This window comes from Podarcis gaigeae (genome assembly GCF_964106915.1).
Source record: "Podarcis gaigeae genome assembly, chromosome: 9".
Classification (NCBI taxonomy): domain Eukaryota; kingdom Metazoa; phylum Chordata; class Lepidosauria; order Squamata; family Lacertidae; genus Podarcis; species Podarcis gaigeae.
In genome coordinates, this window is record NC_139685.1 from 44,415,316 (window position 1) to 44,435,828 (window position 20,513).

At 40.8% G+C, this 20,513-nt stretch overlaps 1 protein-coding gene across 2 annotated transcripts in view; it reads right to left on the reverse strand.

Moving 5' to 3' along the window:
- Positions 1-1,548: 1,548 nt before the first annotated feature.
- IL15 (interleukin 15) overlaps positions 1,549-20,513 on the reverse strand; it is a 73,489-nt gene continuing 54,524 nt past the window's right edge. For both annotated transcript variants that reach the window (XM_083756100.1, XM_083756099.1), the window contains exons 3-7: positions 11,884-11,992; positions 9,823-9,937; positions 8,294-8,332; positions 6,589-6,738; positions 1,549-5,103 (exon numbers count right to left, since the gene is read on the reverse strand). In XM_083756100.1, the coding sequence (XP_083612226.1) occupies positions 4,984-5,103; positions 6,589-6,738; positions 8,294-8,332; positions 9,823-9,937; positions 11,884-11,957 (498 nt within the window). In that variant the 5' untranslated portion in view covers positions 11,958-11,992 and the 3' untranslated portion in view covers positions 1,549-4,983. The remainder of the gene's footprint in view (positions 5,104-6,588; positions 6,739-8,293; positions 8,333-9,822; positions 9,938-11,883; positions 11,993-20,513) is intronic.

The window sequence follows — 20,513 nt, forward strand, 5'->3', positions numbered from 1 at the left end:
CTGTGTATAATGACACTGGGGAAATCAAGGTTTTAGATTAAAGAAAAGAATAATAAAGTTAAGAGGGCAGCCTTTGTCCTGCTAAAATCTTCTTTCAATAGAAATGTCTTTTTTAAGCAGGCTTTAGGACAATGGATAATTATATATCTAGATAAAAAAAACTCTATACAGTCATGTGACAAAAGCTTTCCAGGAGGACATAAACAGTACCTGCTTTGCTAATGTCTCTATTTATTTAGAAATAAATCTGAGCTTCTTTCCATGAAAATACAAGAAACTTTGATATTAGAGCCACTAACTGCACTGCAGGTGCCCTCATTCAGTATTTCTGACAATTTCCCTAAAATCTGACATTAGCTCAGATGGGGACACACCTTTGCCAGCAATAAGATTTGTTAGAGCAGAAGAGGGGAAAGTTTTCACTCTCATGGACCACATTCCCTCAGGCCACTGATGGACAGGGCTAGTGCAAAAAGTGAAGAAGACCACCCTCTCTCTTACACACATTTGTATCATCTACACACATCCATTCCTGCATTAATTCATGTACGTTCCCACACACATTCCCAATCATACCCACCAACACATAAAACCCACATGTATCCACACTAAAAACTCACACACTTAGGCTTGACAAAAGAATTTGAGCTCCGTATCCCTCACTTAATTGCTGCATTGGGAGTGATCCTCATGGAGATTGCGGTGGAATCTAGACACATATAAAAACCGTTCTGAAAATGCTTTTTTACAAATATACATTGAATTTTCCATAAGGCTCACCATCGCCATCTTGTGTCACATTGTATATTGCACTTAAAACACGCTTAAAACATTTTCATTTGTGTTGTATAGCTGAGTCCTGCCTCTCCCATGCAGTTATTAGGCTTGAAATCAGCTGCTTCCAAAATAATAATAATAATAATAATAAATGGAGCACTGAAGAGTTAACATTTTCCTGCCTTATAAAGGTCTCCTGTATAGCTGTTAGGTTTGAGAGCAGGCTTTCATTCGTTCCAATAGGAGCATATTCTGTGCACGGGGAGGAGAGAAGGAACAAATCTTGTGTTCCAGATGGTGAAGTCCTATTAGTTGAATCATGCCTGTGGAGTGGTGGCTCCTCACTCCTGCTTTAATCTAGACCAGGTTAAAGACTTAGTCCAATTGATTGCTGTGGCTTTAAGCATATTAACTGTCCTTAGAAATGTGACTTTAAAAGCTTAATGTTGACTGAAGGGTGCCTTATAAAGCTTGTCTCAAGCAGAGCAATTCCAGAGTCAATTTCAATTTGAATCACTTTAGACGTGGGGATCATCCATACTGTTGTTCAACGTAGATAGTAAGCTTCATGTACTTCCATCCATTCTCCCTTGTCCATATGACATTCTATCCTAAATCACAGCCATCCCACACTCCTCCTCCCCAATCTGAATTATCTCATGCCCTCTCATTTTCAGAGTATCTCCGGTATTGTAGCCTTATTAGACTTTACCGACTGGTGGGGTCTGCGTTGCTCCCGGGAGGGAGAAAGGAAGTCAAATGACACCGAGGTTGATTCAGAGGAAGAGTTTATTCTGCTCTCTGGATAGCAGAAGGCACTTGCGTGGTCAGTTCACAGCAAGTCCAAAGAAATGAGAAATTTCATGCAGTATATATATCTTCCAGGCACCCTCTCCCCCCTTCCCCAGGAATCCAACCACGTCAGCTTATACACACAAGTTGACATCACAGATGTTCCTGCTCCGGTACTCTTAACCATAAAAGGGTGTTCCTCTTCTTATACTCTTGACCATATAAGGGTGTTCCTGTTCCTGTATTCCTGATCTTGGGGTAAGAAGGTCACCAACTCTAAGAGCACTCCTGGTGCCATTCCCGGACTAGGTCTGTGCATCAGTGTGTGGTCAGGATGTAAGATAAGACCCAGACGTGCCATCCCTGCTCCACTTTGGAATGGACAAGGCCATCCGTCATTACCAGCCTTCATGGACTGATAAGTGAGAGCGCTTTGTTTATACAGCTGGGTTCCTGTTATGCATTTGCTCAACAGCTCAAGTTAAAGCATTTTAGAAATGATCCCTTGGAGAAGGAAAAATGCGGATTTGGGGGCCTGTTTCAGACTGACTGCTCAGTCAGGTTTTAGGTTTTGGAAACCCATTCCTTCAGTATGAGAAAACATCACACATTTGGAGGAGAACATCACATGGACAACATAATAGAATCCTGTCATTTTAGTGAGATTCATCAGTAGTCCTATACTTTCACATAATCTGTCAGGTCTCTTAGGAATACCTTTCCAAATGAGGAGTTGCATTGGCAAACCTCAGAAGTGTCTTACTGTGTGCAAGACCAAGATAATGAGGAATGAAAGAAGCAAAATCTAAGGTTATCTACAATGTAATGATAGATCACTGTAATCTGATCATACCAGATTGCTAATTTACACTACAGAATAAGCTTTCAGTATCATTAAAAGCAATAAAATGACCTTTGTGTGTCTTTAACCATCATTTTTGCTGAGGGATTTAGACCACAATCTGAGACAGCTCTTTTATATTCCTGCGGCATCCCCAAAGGCATAAAAGTTTCAGCAAATCTAGAAGAATCTGTGAGATTGCCTTGCAGGTATTTCCATTCTTGTATGTTATCTTACACAACCAGAAGAGATACTTTCCTGAATAATTTGTGTGTGGAGGCAATTACAGTGTCAGCCTGCATACATATCATACATTTAAACCACATTACTTCTGCCAAAGAATCCTGGGAACTGTTGTTTGTTAAGGGCGCTGACAGAGCCACAATTCCCAGCACGCTTAACAAACTACAGTTCCCAGTATTCTCCATTACTATTAAAGTGATATAAGAGTGCTTTGAATGTATGGTGTGGATCCACCCTCAGTGGCCACACTATGGCCAAAGACTTGTTGCTTCCAAATTCAGGTCTAGTATTTGTTCCATAATATTTTGGCTGTGAATCCTGGAAGGCTTTTTCCCACTGGCCTGGGAGGATGTGGCCCTGACTAACTCCAGCTACAAAAGCCGAGGCTGCCAAAGAGTACAGAGACCATCTTGGCTGTCTCTTAGTGCAGACTCAGGTCATCAAGCCTGAGCTTTGACAGCTGCTGCTGTCTATAGTGGTTTTAAATGAAGTGAATGCTGCTGTATTTTTGCTGGCTTTTATATGTTTTCTCTACTGCTGTTTTGTACTGCTTATAATTAGATTTATTGTTTACACATTTTACTGCATCTCCACTGCACTGCACTGCAAATGGCCCTGAAGACTTTGTAATATGGATAGTATATAAATGTAATGAATAAATAAATGCAATAAATAAAAATGAAGGAATGGTTTGGGGCTGGGTCTTCTCCCCATTGTGATGACACCCAGTCAATCCAAGAAGTTAGGAACTGGTAAACTGGTTCTAGAGCTAGGAGAGGATGAGCATTATTATCTCTGGACTGCCAGGATGAGATGGGAGACCACAACAAAATTATAGAACCAGAAAAGGGAAGGTGGAAAAATGTAATTTCCAAAGTAAGTGGGGTTGTAGCCTGGCCCATGGTTCACCTTTATTAAATATATTTACATTCATAATACAAAGGATATTTTTCTTATTAATTGGAAAGATGAAACAGTCTGGGCAAACTACGAATATTTGCAATAGCACCATCAGCAATCTCAAAGGCTGGAAGAAATGTGACTTCTAGTTAATTGTAAGGTTGATGTATGTTCTGCTATGCAGCAAATATGGTACTCAAGGACACTCATAAGGGCTAAATATAGGAGAAAGAAGATTGAATAACCATCGTCTCTTTAGAAAATTTGCCAAGTCTGCAAGCTGATTATGTTATCAAAAATGAAAAATTGATTGTTAGGTGGCTAACATCTAATAATTTGGCCTCAGGCAGATCTTCGAGGAGCTAAGGTTGTTAAGAGTTCATTTTTGCCCTTCATTCCTACTTCTGAATAACCGAGCTTCTTGTTTAATGGGCAAACAACCACTCTTTCCACAGTGGCTAAGTTTGCTTAATTGACCATGTTGATAGCTAAGTGCCAATGAGAGACCATTCACAGCTCAACAAGGCTTGTTCCTGCATTTGAGGAGAATATAATGTGACTGGAATCTCTCACTCATCTCTCCATTTACAAGGATATCATATTTTCTCAAACTATTAATCCGAGTGTGACCATAAAAATGTGAAACTCAGATATTATTAACTATCAAACAGATGTCCCAGTTGTTTAAAATGCAGGAGAGGCTCTTTATGAAGTCATTTGATTCCTTTAAAGTTATTCCTTCTGCTTGATAACCCTCACCCTTGATAAGAGTGTCCACCTCAAGAGCAATCACCTTCACATAAAGTTGATACGAAACAGCACAAAATAAATTTAAAAATCCACAGAACTAATGAGACAGGGGGCCACACAAAACATATGATGGGAGGTATTAAGTACTCAGCCCCCCCTTACACACGGCTACTTTTCTGCTCTGTAACATGTATCCATCTAACACCATCTACCCCAGAATGGGGAAACCTTTGGCCCTCCAGATGTTTCTGCCCTGCAATGCCTGTCAGCCCCAGCAAGCATGGCCAATCACAAAGTATGATGGGAGTTGTAGTTCAACATCATCTGGAGGACCAAGGTTCCCTACACATAGGCTAACAATGCATCGCAGGCTGTTTCGTGTGGTTCACGCTCTCTTCTCCTTCTACACCATATGGTCCTTTCCTAGGAATTTTAAGTTACGATGGCTTATTCAGGACTCTAGAATCCACATTATAGAAGCCAAATATAAAGAGGCTCAATGTTAGCCCTATTTTGTAAATGAGTAATCTTTTTAAGGTATACTGCAGGATTCAATTGCAGGATTCTTGCCAAGTTTGGTGTTAACTTACCACTACCTGTTCTACGTTGACCCTGTTCTATTTTCCTAGTTCTTCAATTCTAGGAGGCAATAAGTTATTCCTTCCTGCTACAGTGAAATCTCATTTGGCATTTAACTCTGTGAAGCACATTTGTGCAAAAGTTTTGAAGTTCTTTAAAAAATCTGTGCAGTTTTTTTCTGCAAATGTTTCACACTGCTGCCACTTGGATGTTTTTGTTTCCTGTAAAATGAAAGGTTAAAAAAGTTAGTATTGTTAAAGCAATTTTTTTTAAAAAAAATTGAGAGGAAAGTAAGACACAAGAGAGACATGACAGACAATTTTCTTCCTTATGTTAGGTCCTTGGTTTGGGATTTCTAGTCAGCCACTAACATCCTTGTGACCACATTTTCAGCATACTATGCCTCCCGCTCTCTAGAATGTCTGCAATTTCTGTTAGCAGGGCTTTGCACATAAACCAGCCTTAAGAGATTTCTGCAAATCTGAAGTGAATGCATGCAAATCCCTGCCCCCGATGGTGCTTGAGCAGGGTCTCCCCTTCCCACTTCCCTGGGCAGAAGGGATCTCCTGGAGGATTGTGGAGTGCCATTCACACCAATGGAAAAGCCTGCCCTGGTGGGGCCTTCTTTCTTGATGGAAGCAGTGCCTTTTTCCTGCTTCCTGTTGAGGCAGCAGCAGCAGGTCTTCCATGTACAACTAAAGGAGAAGGTTCCCTGCTCAGCAGGAATTGTACTTTCCATCCAAGGTGGGATGCTGGAGGGCATGCGCACTGAGAGTGGTGCTGGGAGTACTCCCAACTGCAACCACCCTCTTTTCCTTCCTTCTCATTTGATGAGGAAGGGTGAAACGGAGGCAGAAGCTGACTGAGCTCTGATCCTCAACAGGTATAAATAGGCTAAAAGCCAGGCCCTATTCAACTTGCATCTCCACACACAGAACAGAACTAGGGATTTCACTTTCACAAGCTCCCCTTTTCAATTCCTTGTTACATTTCTGCAAAGGGTACATTTCCGCTACATGTCTTGAATTCGCCTATTCTACACTAAAGGTTTCTAGCGAATTCTCGTCCACAGGAGCATTCTAGACTGGGATCCTTGGCCTGGTATGAACGTAGAAATGGCAAAATATTATCAGGATAACTTACAATAGATTTGAGAGGATCTGGATGGAATAATGGATTTCTATCCCAAAGCCACATCCTTGTAAACATAGTCTTGGAAATAGGGGTTGGGGGGAATTCAATTTAGTTTGCATTGAAAAACAAACACACCTGATTTTTGCTTTTGGAAGCCAAACACAAACCAAAATACAGCCATCCTTTGAATTTTTGCAATGTGGTTCTCCAGCCAAGTTATGCATACAAAATGCATTTATTCATGTAAAGTGTGTACAAAAATGTGCAGATTAGGAGAAATTTGCTGTTTTTAAATGCAAATTGATGAGGAAATGTGGAGAAATGAACTTATGCCCTGAAAAGTGAGAAACTGCGAGAAACCAAAATTGTCAAATTTGCCTGTCCCTACTTGGAAGCCTAAAGGAATAAATTGGGGGGAAACTACAGGGCAAGGATTCAACAGTTCATTCATTTCTCTCCATTTTCTGATCTAAATCTTGAGTTGCTTTGCAAGGGAGAAAAGTCTGTTAGGAATTCCTTTAATGTAGCTACAGTGCAACAGACATGCAATTTTGCCCGTAGGCTAAACTTACCTGTTTGTCATTTTCCAAAAGGTATTTAACATTACTGATTATGTTATTTACTTTGTTCCATAGCTTTGTATCATTTTCAAATTTATATTCATATGAAATTACTTCCATCTCAAGCTGAAAGCATTTCACCACCGATAAATTACAGTCACTCTGGAAAGAAGGAAAAATCAATGGGTTTATAATATGAAACTTCTTAAGTCTCATTCAGACATGGCCTTTCCCTTGAATTCAGGCCATCCTGCCTGATTCAGAGTATGATCATGGGGGGAGTTGGAGAAATGACCCTCTCACCCCTCAATAACTATTATTGCACAAGTTCCTGCCACACAAATAATTATAATTGCCTCACACATTACATCTGTAAGCACATGCAGAAGAGTCATTTGTAAAATATATTTGCCATTTTATTGCTTGTATCCTTGATTTGGGAGCTACTTTGAGAGCCTTTTTTTGTTGAAGAGTGGGGTAAAAATGATTTAAGGAATAAAGCTTGACTATAGACTTGTAAGGTTTTACTGCTTCAAAAGCCCACCGTGAAAGAAAGCTACACTTACAGTAAAACAATAGACATATATTTTGTGTGACTAGTGTTGAGAGTGCCAAACTAAGACCAGGGAGATTCAGGTGAAAAACCTTGCTTCTGAAAAACATCTAGGCAACTTTGGCCCAGTCTCTCTCAGCCTACTTCACAGAGTGGTATTCAACAAAGTTTTGCTCAGACTAGGCTAACTGAAATGAATGAACATGAACGAACATGCCCCCACAGTGTTTTTCCTTCAGATATAATGGGGAAGGTGGGGAAATAGAGAGAAGCTTGTGGACCGCTCTGAACTTTGGGGGGGAAAGGATGGGATAAAAATATAAATAACATTAAGAAAATATAACTTTGAGGTGGGGAATATTATAGTGAAAAATAAATCCTCAAACCATTAGGATTGCTAAATCTGAATCAGAACTAAACTAAAATAATTACAGGGTAGTTCTTCCGTTGCCAGTCATTTTCAGTAAGTATCAGAAATAATGGTTTCATGTGAAATTGTCCATTGATAATTGATGTTGGCCAGTAAGTTGCCTCATAAGCAGTGGCGGAGGAAGGGGGCAGGGGTGCCACTCTGAAGGGGATGACAAGAAGGCACCCCAAGGGAGGGTCGCCCCGCCACCCTGGGGCACAGCGCCATGAGCTGCCGCCATGAGCGGAGGATCCCACCTCTGTCCGTATGGCGTTTGAGCGTTGCCGTCGGCGAAATACCCGGTGGCGCGTGCGCAACGCCACTACATATGGTGCATGTGTGTGCGCCGTACGTAATGGCATTGCGCATGCGCCATACGTAGTGGCACCACGCATGTGCTGCCGGGTGGTTCCCCCCCCCCCAGGTGCTGGTTAGCTTTCCTTCGCCCCTGTTCATAAGAACATAAAGAAAAGCCATACTGTATCAAGATATTAAGGGCATTTTGAATCCCAGTTCTGTCTTTAGTGGCATTGGCTATTCCTCCTTGTCTGGTGTCATCTGCAAATTTGATGAGAATCCCCTCAATTCCTTCATCCTAGTCATCTATAAATATGTTGAACAACAATGGGCCCAAGACAGATCCCTGCAGCACCCCACACGCTGCCTTTCCCCCCAAGATGGCGAGGAACTTGTCTTTTGCAGGTGGTATACAACATATTAATATGAAATAAATTTGAATTACAAAATGGACTCACAAAATCTTTTAAGTCTGCAGTATATAAAGTAGCATCAATCTGAAAAACAAAAGTAATAGCTTTGTAAGCAACAGTTTCAGAATTGAGTGATGATAAACTGTTAAGATTTCTTCCCATCTAAGTCATTGCTCAAAAGGTGAAATTAGAAATCACTGGAAACCTAAATGCTGAGCTTTTTGGGAAGGTCTTAACATCTGATGGGTACAATTTGGCAGCCACTAAAATTAACCGTAAATCTGCAATTTCTCAAACGGGTGTTGAAGAAAGCTGAAAGTGGGCTGCCTTTTAGCATATCTGCCCTGCAGTGCTAACTGAATCATATCTGAATCATGCTTTTAGGAAAAGAGTTATTTTGTGCTTTATTTCAAATGGTAGACATTAAAAAAATTAAAATAGCTTTAAAGATTCTAATGTCTTCAGAGAAAGGACAATTGAAGAAGACAAAGGGGGAATGTTGGAATCAATCATGCAGTAGTGGATTGTCTGAAAAATGTGTTACTGGAAAATTTGCCAAGAATCTTTTTCTGATAACCAAACACTTGCGGTTAAGAGAGGAAGGAAATAACAAATTGCAATTAATTTTTGCAGTCCTTTAATTATCAAAGTGTTTGACATGACCCCATAGCATTAACAATGAATGCAATCCTATGCCTTTTTATTCAGAAATATATTTCACTTTGTCCCTTAGGTAAGTGTCCATAGGATTGCAGCTTTATATGCTTATGCAATTATTTTGGAAAGTATTATACACAGTGCAATAGTATGTAAATTACATTTCTTTGATTTAGAGTAAGGGAGGAAGCTAAACTGCAAGATCTGACTTAATGACTGTGTCAGAAGTAGAAACATTTAAAATACTGAGTTTAGCCATTTGTGCACTGTTCACTATGGACATTTTGTAAAATGCATTGTGGCCTTGTTTGCATACATTTTACTACAATATTTTTGTTTCCCAATGATTTCATGTCTTTTTTATTCAACTTAATATCTAATCCACACCCTTGTTTTCATAGAATTATTCATATCCTTCAAAGCAGTGTTTTGAATTTTGCGTTTTGGAAGAAATTTAAATAGGGTTTAAAAGTAAGAGTGGTATCTTGCTCTCTTATGGCCTTTATATGCATGTGTTTAAAAATCATGTTGAAAAGAAACAAAATGAAATGTCCTCAGGTCTTTTTCCTACTGGCAAATGTTTTTTATTCCCTTCTGTTCATGACCATGGCTTTGATTTCTTTAACCCCCACAGGAGAGGGTGTTAGCATCCACAAATAAACATTTGTCACACAAACAGCACACACTTATTTAAATCACCTCTTTCTCAGCCCAGCATGGCAATGGAGTGATTTTTCAATTGCAGCACTGGGCTGTGTCATCAGCTCAGCACTGTGATGGAGTGTGTGATTTTTGCCAGGGGCTGGTGGGCTAACCTGCAGTGGCTTAGTGGGCCAGTTCAGGCCAGCAGGTTCACCACTCCCAATTTATATTTCTGTTTTGAATACTGTTACTTTACATCTATTTTGTGAGCTTACCTTAGTAGGGAGTGCTTTAATGGTGAGGTTCAAATCGTCCACCACTGCTTTCCATATGTCATATTTAATCTCATTTTGTAGTACACATGAACTTGGTTGAAAGAAAGCAAGGGTGCTGTCATAACAATAAATGCTGAAGTCAATTATCTGATAAATAGGCATATACTATGCACACCATTAGCCCTCCTAAAGTGTTAATCCTTTACTGTTATTGAACATGGGAGCAGAAACACACTAAGTAACCCAGACCCAACCCTCTGAAGAAATAGTGCAACCATCTTTAGTGAGGGAGTCTTCACATGCACAGCAATACACACAAAGACTTCTACACAAACCAGAACTCTATATGATCTGCTTCTGAGTCACCTGGAAGCTTTCACTCTACACCTGTACATGCTAAGGCTGCAACACTGCATTTGGTCACACTGTTCATGCAAAAGCTTGGGGCAGGGTTACTTGGTATGCCCTGACTCCCATGTGTCTCCACTCCTGTGTTGAATAAGATTGCTACGTTAACACCTGAAGAGGGTTATTGTGATGTGGCAACATAAATAGCAAACGGTATTATTCACGGGAAATATCTGGTTGACCGATTGTTTGTAAAGATTTTAAAACAGTAAGTACTTGTGTTTAAACCTCACTAGTGAACTACAGACTCATTCTGAAACCAATACAGAATGAACTGACGCAGTACCGTACAAGGTTGAGAACTTCTGGCAGAAAGGACAGAGAGAGAGAGAGAGAGAGAAATCAAATCCCCCTGTGATGTTTGAAGAGTTATTTTCTTCTTAAGCATTTCACAATAATCTAACATTTAACATTTAGAGAATAAGGAAGTGCTAGGAGTAGGTACAGAACTTGTGTACTGTACTGTACATGCACTGACTACTCAGATTCTGCTTGTGCCTGGGGTCACTTATCTGGTCTATGGAATACAGACTACTTCAAGGACACAGGGCACTTTTGTGAACTGCCCTGTCAGTGTGTGTTACATTCTAGTTTGCATATATTCTCTTAAAGATCCCCTTTTGTTGCTGGGATGTCACATTTTCCAATACTAAACCGCAATATGTTTGCAGCATTGCTATAATTCCTACTTGGAATGTGGAGGCATTCTAGGAAGGTCTTGGGTCCCCTACTGGGTATATTTTGACCGACAATAAGAGGTGTTCATGGTGAGTTCTGGCACCTCTTTTTCTAGAAAAACAGCACTGCCTATAACCACAGCAATGAAAGGACATATGAAGTTGCCTTATACTAAATCAAACCGTTAATCCATCTAAGACAGTGTGGTCTATGAAAACTGGCAGTGGATCTCCAGTGTACATTCACAGCTCTACCTTGAGATGCCAGGGACTGAGGCTGGAATATTCTACATGAAAAAGCAGCTGTTTTACCACAGAGCTGGCGCTGTGGGTTAAACCACAGAGACTAGGACTTGCCGATCAGAAGGTCGGCGGTTCGAATCCCCATGATGGGGTGAGCTCCCGTTGCTCGGTCCCTGCTCCTGCCAACCTAGCAGTTCGAAAGCACATCAAAGTGCAAGTAGATAAATAGGTACCGCTCCAGCGGGAAGGTAAACGGCGTTTCCGTGTGCTGCTCTGGTTCGCCAGAAGCAGCTTAGTCATGCTGGCCACATGATTCGGAAGCTGTACACCGGCTCCCTTGGCCAATAAAGCGAGATGAGCGCCACAACCCCAGAGTCGGTCACGACTGGACCTAATGGTCAGGGGTCCCTTTACCTTATGAGCATGTTATTCTGTTCTTTTTCATTGTTTGCTTTATTTCTAAACAAAACATCAGAATGTCTACAGCAGGGCTGCTTCCTTACTCACCCAATGATAAAGGCAATATTTAATTCTATTTTCTCTGAAAAGTAATATTGCATAAAGGCTAATATGCTGACGGAGTGCTGTTTGATTAGTTGTATGGAAAGTGTCACAATGTCCCTGCACCTCACTTGTTCCAACTGGAAATATTGAAACATTAAGCATTTTAAATCTCTCTGGTAGCATACGAGTAAATAACAATATCATTATTACTATTTCAAACTATAATTACCAAAGTACGAAGATGGTAACTGCAGGATCATTAATTAAAGAACTCTGGAAATAATTGCTCATAATGACATACATTTGCTACTGAAGGCAAACATTCTCAAGTGTGTTTTCTGAAAGACATAATTCAGGAAAAAAGAGTGATTAGTACACATATAAGTTGTACAATGTGCCTTGCACATATTTCTCTTAATCATTAGGAAACTCATTTGGTCAAGAGAATAGAATAAAGGCAATTATGACGGTGCTGTGCATTAAGGAACCTGTGATTCACTTATTGAAAACATGTCTAGAGATGAAATAGAAGGAGATACACATATTCAATTAATTCATCATTATTGCTCCAACAAAGATGTTTTGTATCTTGGGTGAGAAAACATTTTCAGCTCAAGCATCCCTCGTGGCTAATCTTTCAGGGGACACTTGCCAGTGGTGGATGGGGCCAAAACACCTGCCAGTTGGTGTGTCCACTTGCTACTTCCCTCTTGCACACAAATGCACACAACACCACACAAGGCATGCATACTTGCATACAACCTCCTCGCCATTCACTCTTCCCCTCCACATCTCACTGCTCAGCTCTCGGTCCTTGGAAGGATATAGCCAGTGAACCAGTCAGAGCTGGAAATCAGCATTACCCACCACCACTGCCACCAGTGCTTCCAGTGGCAATGTAGGTTCCAGGAATAACTGCACACTACATACTGGGTTCTACAGGTGGAGTGCAAGCCCATCCAACACAGGACATCTTCTCAACTCCTGGACACAGGAACCACCCATTAGCAGCACCAACATCTTCAAATGGGCCTAGATAACCAACTTCATCTAGGTACACCCTTACATTGCACAGCAATCACCCACTCAATCATCATGCCCAGGAACAGAATGTTGGCAATGGACTAGGAATTCCTTGAGCAGGAAATGTGCCACTGCAGCTTTCAACATGGTGGGGATTATATACCTCTCCAGTGAAACATTCAGAACCTGTTCCCACAAATCAGACCTTCCTGGCTTGCTGTTACAAGTCATGATGGGCAAAGGTCAAAAGACCAAATAGTCAGTCAGACCCCTGCAAGCATTGTCTAATTCCTAATCCCAGCTGAAATGACCAGGCAGTGCTGTGGACACCTCTCTATGATCTGCAATTCCAAGATCTGCAAACTGACTAACTATCCTCAAAGTGCTTTGCAAATTTGTCACAGCACATGTCTGAAGGGTCTGTTGTTCCAATTTCTGAACCTTCAACCAGCCTACTCCCCAGCCTGAAGAGCACGGCCAGACAGTCCCTTTTGGACACATTTATTTGCAGCTGCCACCTGATACATGCAATCATGCACTCCACCATGTACTCATCTGTGGCATTTGCCCACTCGTTATGGAGATGTCGTACTGGGGGGAGAGAGAAAGGGTTAATATGCTGACCAATAAGAAAGCCCGGGGCGGAGCCTAACTGTGTTTAAGGCTCAACACAGGGGTTTTGGCAGTTAGTTTGATTGGTTTCTTGTGGGTGGGAGGCATAGGAGTCAGAGTGAGTTAGAGACAGGGGGGAGACAGAGAGAGTGAATTGGATTACAGTTTTACAAAGTATTTAAAACTTGTTTGCGTTCACAATAAACTGGAATCTTTGTTAATATGTAACAACCGGACTGAGTCTGAGTATATTACCGGGGAAACCTGGTTGGTGGCAGTGGAAGAGATAAGCCATGGTGGTGCAGGGTCAATAGTCCGTGGAACGACCGGGGGCCCTGTGCGAATGCCACATCATCCACTATGAGATTTGTGTCACCTGCATTGCCGCCTGCTTCATCACCCAAAGAAAACCAAGGGGCAGATCAGGTTCTGCAGTGACTGAGAGGGCACTTGGGAACAATCATGTCAATGGCTCTCTCCATCGTTTTGTTGTAAAGCGGGACCAGGGGCTCAAAAGGATCATCGCTATACCAACTGGAAAATCCCCCAGGGCATCCAGGAATCCTTCATATTCCATCACTCTGTAGGGGCAGGCTATCCTAGCTGGGCCCCCACACATGCTGGTCTTCACCTGCTACTGTCTGTCCAAGCCTTGCCAAAAAGTGGTCTGTCCATGACAATGGGACAACATTAACCCCTTCCCTCTCTCTGCAACTACCAGGTCACTCAGAATCAGTCTGGGGGGGGGGCTGATATAGAATGCAACATGTGTTGACAATCTTTGAATTTTGAACATATACATACCAACTTCCCATTGGTTAGCCTATTTCAGGGATATAAATGAAGCAGTGGGTTACCTTCAAATGCTCATGACAGATGTTACCAGAGAAGACTCTAAAGTACCACAATCACCACTCCACCCCCTGTTTTTGATAATGGATTTCCTACATATCTCCATAATCGATTCCTAATTTCCCAATAAGTGACGTTGAGGAATAACTTCATTCTTATGCAAGAGGAACTGTTGTTGTCATTTGTAAATTGCCTTTAATGCTTCTGTGAGATTGCAGAAATTGTTTTTAAGATCCTATGGGTTAATGTAAGCAATGAGGTCAACCTATATGTACGTCATTTTATTTGCAATTGATTTGTTACTGGAATATCATTCCAGATGCTTTTGTATGCCAAAAAAGTAGGTCCTTCATCATGAGTTCCAGTAAAGAAAAACTGTGTGTTTGAACAGTCACAAAGTGGATAGCCTGTATTGAGGCAAAACCAACATAAATTATATGCGCACAGTTTCTCTTTAATTAGTAAGCACACACAGCAGTTAATAGCAATAGCAGTCATTTAGATAAATAGCAGAGCAATTAACATCATCCACAGTGTATGGGAATGCAAACTATTTACAAATTCAGTCTATAGTTATATAGTCTACATGGCAAAACACTGAGCAATAAAGTGCCTTGCTAAAAATATTTTTGCCATGTGCTCAGTTGCACAAATGCAACTAAGACAAAAAAATACTGCAGGCCAATATTTATCAAGCAATCAGGTTTATTTTAAATGGTTTAGGAGAAAATTCACCAATCTGCAAGTCAATTAAAAAAACAAAAAGTACTGATACATGATGCCTGTCTTTGCTTAGCTTAAGAAAAGAGGAGAGTGCAAAATATGGTCTGAAGCTCAACATAAAAATACCTAAGATCGTGGCCACTGGGCCCATCACCTCCTGGCAAATAGAAGGGGAATCAATGGAGGCAGTGAGAGATTTTACTTTCTTGGGCTCCATGATCACTGCAGATGGTGACAGCAGTCATGAAATTAAAAGACGCCTGCTTCTTGGGGGAAAAGCAATGACAAACCAAGACAGCATCTTAAAAAGCAGAGACATCACCTTGCCAGTACGTATAGTTGCCAAAGGTACGTATAGTTAAAGCTATGGTTTTCCCAGTAGTGATGTATGCAAGTGAGAGCTGGACCATAAAGAAGGCTGATCGCCAAAGAATTGATGCTTTTGAATTATGGTGCTGGAGGAGACTCTTGAGAGTCCCATGGACTGCAAGAAAATCAAACGTATCCATTCTGAAGGAAATGAGCCCTGAGTGCTCACTGGAAGGACAGATCGTGAAGCTGAGGCTCCAATACTTTGGCCACCTCATGAGAAGAGAAGACTCCCTGGAAAAGACCTTGATGTTGGGAAAGATTGAGGGCACAAGGAGAAGGGGACAATAGAGGATGAGATAGTTGGACAGTGTTCTCGAAGCTACCAGCATGAGTTTGACCAAACTGCGGGAGGCAGTGGAAGACAAGAGTGCCTGGCGTGCTCTGGTCGTCCTCTACAAATCCTGTTTTCTTGCCCAATGCCTCCTCCACTGTAGAATGGCTGTAATGGCAGAAGGGATGAGTGAGAGGGAAGAAGGAGGATGACTGTGAAGAGAAAGGGAAAGAAGACTGTTGCAGAAAGCACATTTTAAGTTGGCCTAATGAGGGTGTTTTTGCTGGGAAAACCCATAAAGCCTGGAACTTGCTCTGCTGTTGCAATACAGCCTTTGAGTACTTTTAGATGTGTGGTCACAGCTCAAAAATAAAAAATTAAAAGGCAATCCCAGATCCAAAATTGATTATCTCCGCTCCCCAAAGAAACCTTAACTTTTTAGAAATTAATTTATTTTTATTCAGTATTCAATACAATGATATGTACTTATATTGAGATAAGTATGTATGAGGGTGGGATGGGTTCATAAATAAAGAAGGAATTTTTAAGGTTTACAATTGTGAGAAAGCATAGGGTGTGAAAAGAAAAGGGGAAGGGAAGAACACATATAAAGTGTGAATACAGCAGAAATGTTTGCAAATACAGGCAATGCAGATGGCTACCTTTCCTTGTCAACTCTATGTGGCAAACCCGGTTTTGTCACCATGTAATGTGTGAAGGGGAACTAGCCTGGAGAGCTGAACTAAAGCAGTTTGTAGACAATGTCTTGGAGGCAAACCTGGAGCTTTTTCAAACAGAACGCAAATTTGGCTGCCCTAATCACAGATTTCCCCCATTAGCCTCATTTACAACACAGTATTATCTGGGGCTTGAACATGGCCCTTTACTAGTCAGTTTAAATTGTGATTAATACTGTTCCTACTTCAGTTACGTTTGAGACGAGAGAGACTGAATGCTTTTACTGCAAGTTGAATTCCATCCACGTGGCAAACTTCATTTATCTGGCTGATGAACTAGAAATATGGCAGTTCAAAATGCCTGGGCCAAGAATCTCAGGAAATGACAATCAGACTACTGTAATTTTAGTTGTTAGCACTTTATGCTCCAAGGCATGGTAAGAAGAAATGAGGAAAGCCTAATTCTTCCAATATATGGCCCAATTAATTGATGCTGATTGGCTACCAATGGAGGAGAAAATTGCAGAACTGGAGAATAATATATCAACCTTTGTTCTTTGGCTGAAAATATGTTTACTTGTATTTGTTTGCCAATATTTGTGTGACAAATCATGCGTCCATGTTGCAGTGATTTGAAGAATCAAACAACTAAGCGGAATCTAAAGTATTGCTTGTCTTAAGAGTTGAGTGGGGAACATCCTACCTGAGAGCCAGACACGTTGTCTTTATTGCCAAGGTTTATGAGGTTTGTTGGGAGATGGGGAAATGTAACAGGTAGGAGAAATTGGAAGGGGAAGCAGACTTTTCCCCCCTGGAAAATGCCTTTATTACCTCTGCTAGGCATTTCTTCGGTGTCTTTCTTTTATCACTTTTCTTTCATCTTCTATTCTGACCACGGTCAGTAATAGCCTCTCTCTTGGCTACACCAAAGCACAACTATTTCCATTCACATCCTTGCTCAGCATGGACTCGGATTTTTAGCTTTCAATCTTTACTGTAATATGCCTCCAAAGACACTTTAAAAAAAATCAATAAACCTTGTACTGCTTTGAGCTTCTAGCTCCCACTGCTGTGTTATTTAGGAAATTATGTGCCTCCGTGTTACTGCCTGTCTAAAATAACTAGTGAGCTCTTGGAGTCACCATGGGCTATGTCTTCATCAACAGTAAGTACTGAACAACTTTCAGCACAGTTACCCATGACTATTAAAGGACAACGGATAGGTGGGGGGAAAGGGGACAAATGAGGTTAGATTTAGATAAATGCAAAGAAAAAGAAGAAAGCGAAAACAAATAGTTAATCACAATACCACACTGGCAGAAGGAGAACAGAACAGCAATGATTAACTGAAGCTAGAAATGGAAGATAGGTAGGTGAATAAGATCTAAGTTTGAAATAATCAATGGTTTTTTTTGTCTAGCAGACTGAAGATTCACACTATTTCTTGGCAGTAGCCCCAAAGTTATGGGCCTCAATTCCTTGAGGAGTTCAGCACGCACCATCCCACAAAATATTTACATGGGTTTTAAAGGCCTGCTTTTTTTACTGTTGCCTTTATTGGCGTGTCTGTGGGTGTGTTTTGCTTTTTGGTATGGCCATATTATGTCAGAATACTCTTAGTAGGTGCTGCCTACTAGTGGTAATGAAGTGTTTGCTTTTATTTGGTTTAAAACTGTATTATGGCTTCTTTGTTGGTATATATTGTTCGTGTGATATACCGAGGGTGGATCTACACACAGGGAAAAACCACTATAAATAAATCAGAAATTGGATCATTATAACAAAAGGAGAGAAAAAAAACCCTAAGGAAAATTGCATATAAAAATTTCCAGCTCTCTGGCGCCATCTGGTGTTGTCTGTTTATTGCACATTCAAATCGTTATTTCTTTACTAATGTAGCTGAGTCCTGTGAAACCTTTTGTTTGAAACGAGGCCTAGAAATCTTTCAGTTAATTAAACATATAAATATACCAATCAGATATGAGATTTTGTGGGGACTATTTGAAAAAAATTGTTGGAACAAACAGCACATTCAGAATCAGTAGAGAAGTGTTATTCCAGCCAAAAAAGGAAATACCTCATTCATTTTGGTGCATCCTGAATACTTTTAATTACTATAAATCATGAATGTTTTAGAAGAATATTTTTTTTTATTTTAAAAAATATGACAAGAGGGAGTCTAGTTAGCCTGGCAAAAAACGATGAGAAGAATTAGGGGTGCCTTCTATAAATAAATGCAAGGACCCAACATACCATTAGTTAATTCAAAGTAATGTTTAACCTTCATCAACAAGGAATCACACAGGCCAGGGTGCTGTAAAACCAAAACAAGAACAACCAAGGTTATAAATCTATAAACACAGCAACCAATGCAGACCAGCAACTACAACAAATAACTAGGCTTTGGATTTGGATGTTAGGTTGGATTATCATTTAGGGTCAGTGTTTGAAGCTCACATTGTTCTAGATGCATTTTGCAACAGGGAATTTCATTAACACAAGCAGTTTCTAAGCTCTGGGCACAGTACTGCACCTAAGATTTCAGATTAAAACTGCAGAGGGGAAGGAAAGGAAGGCCTTTTTCTGCCTCCCCACTTCCACCTACTCTCTGAAGGCTGGAGAAGAGACCCTCTTAAGAATATTAGGGAGGTGGACACAGGAGAAGGACTAGACCATGTGAAAAATGAACATAATATTTTAGCTGCAGTTCATTCATTTTTCAGCTTTGTATTCTTGTTATAAAAAACCCCCATGCCTAAACATTCCATTGTTGTGCCCATAACTTAGGTTTAAGGTGCCATTTAGGTCCTAGCTTTCATATCTGTTTCTAACACTGCTTAGGGTAGCTTTCAGCTGTGTAGTTCTTGGTTCCAAGAAAGAGGGTTGATGAGCCTGAAACCTGTAAGGCAAGTTTTGTCCAGGCACACTCTCCATTTGTTTAGTTAAGTAAAATGAGGTTATAGTTTGCCAGAAGCACCAAGTGTAGTGAGACCATATTTCCTTGAATAATGAGGAAACAGCAAGGCTATTGGACAAGGACATGTCTTTTTTTCTCCTACCTACCTCTGCCCTGTGGGAGATTATTCCATCAATCTGGTTATGAAGAAGCTGCAGTTTTAGACAGGGATAGGAAAGACACATGGAGCACTGAGTTGGGCTCCGAAAGACTCATAAGGTTCTTGCTGCTCTGTAAACCAATAGATAGCCAACATGACGCCCTCCTGATTTTATAGAAATGGGTCATATGAGTTCCAAAGGCAATCTCAGCCACTGCATTTTGAACCAGTTGAAATTTCCAAGTTGTCTTCAAGGGCAGCATCACACAGAGCACATTTCAGTAATCCAATCTGCACATTCCAAGAGTGTAGAGTACTGTAATCAAGTCATCACTGCCCCAAAATGGCCACAACTAGCAAACCAATTGTAACTGGAAATAGGCACTCCTAGGCAGCAAGGCCACCTAGGCCTTAAATGACAATGTTGGATCCAGGAGTATCCTAAACCTGCAAACCTGCTACCTTCCAAGGGAGTACAACCCTGTCCAGAACAAGCCATCTTCCCACCTCCTGGACTTGAGAACTTGGAACACATAACACTGCAGTATTTTGAGGATTCAGTTTCAATTAAAACACAAGCCCAGGTTCAGATAGCATGCAAAGCCAAACCTTAGCTCAGCTCAGGAGAAATAAAAAGGCCTAGGAAAAGGAAAGAGACAGCAAGCTTCTTTCTGGGAGCCTGCACATTTGCATGGTCTCATAGTTTGGCTTATCGTGTTGTGAAAACCAACTATCCAAGGAAAGAAGGGATGTATTCTAGAAAGGAATATTTGAAGGTATGGATATCCACGCTACTTAAAAGTACAGTTTGATACTAAACGGTAGGTTTTGCCCTCATTATGCAGTGCTTTAAGTTATTAGGACATTTAAATGAAGGAATTACAATATTTATGTGGCACATAAATTATGCATCGTTTTCTAAGGACAGCCATAAAACCTCAGGCATTTGCAAGTCACTTCCCTTTGTTGGTGAGCAAATGTTCCGCAAGTTGTAACACTTCTCCCATCTGAGTCCTCCCCACCCTTTTGGAATGAGCAAAGAATTTTTGCAGGTTTATATGGGGTGTTATAAGAACAAATGTGAAAAAATGAAGATGTGAAAGGGGGGCACTTGGATGATGAGTATGCATGTGTGATCAGCCCTGAACAGCCATAAATCTATGTTCCATTCTGGTGACATGCTTTAATTAAAAATAGATGCTGGCAACAATCATTTTTAAGCGGCAAGATTATGTGCCACTTCTCATAATGTCAATCATGCTCAAAATGGAAA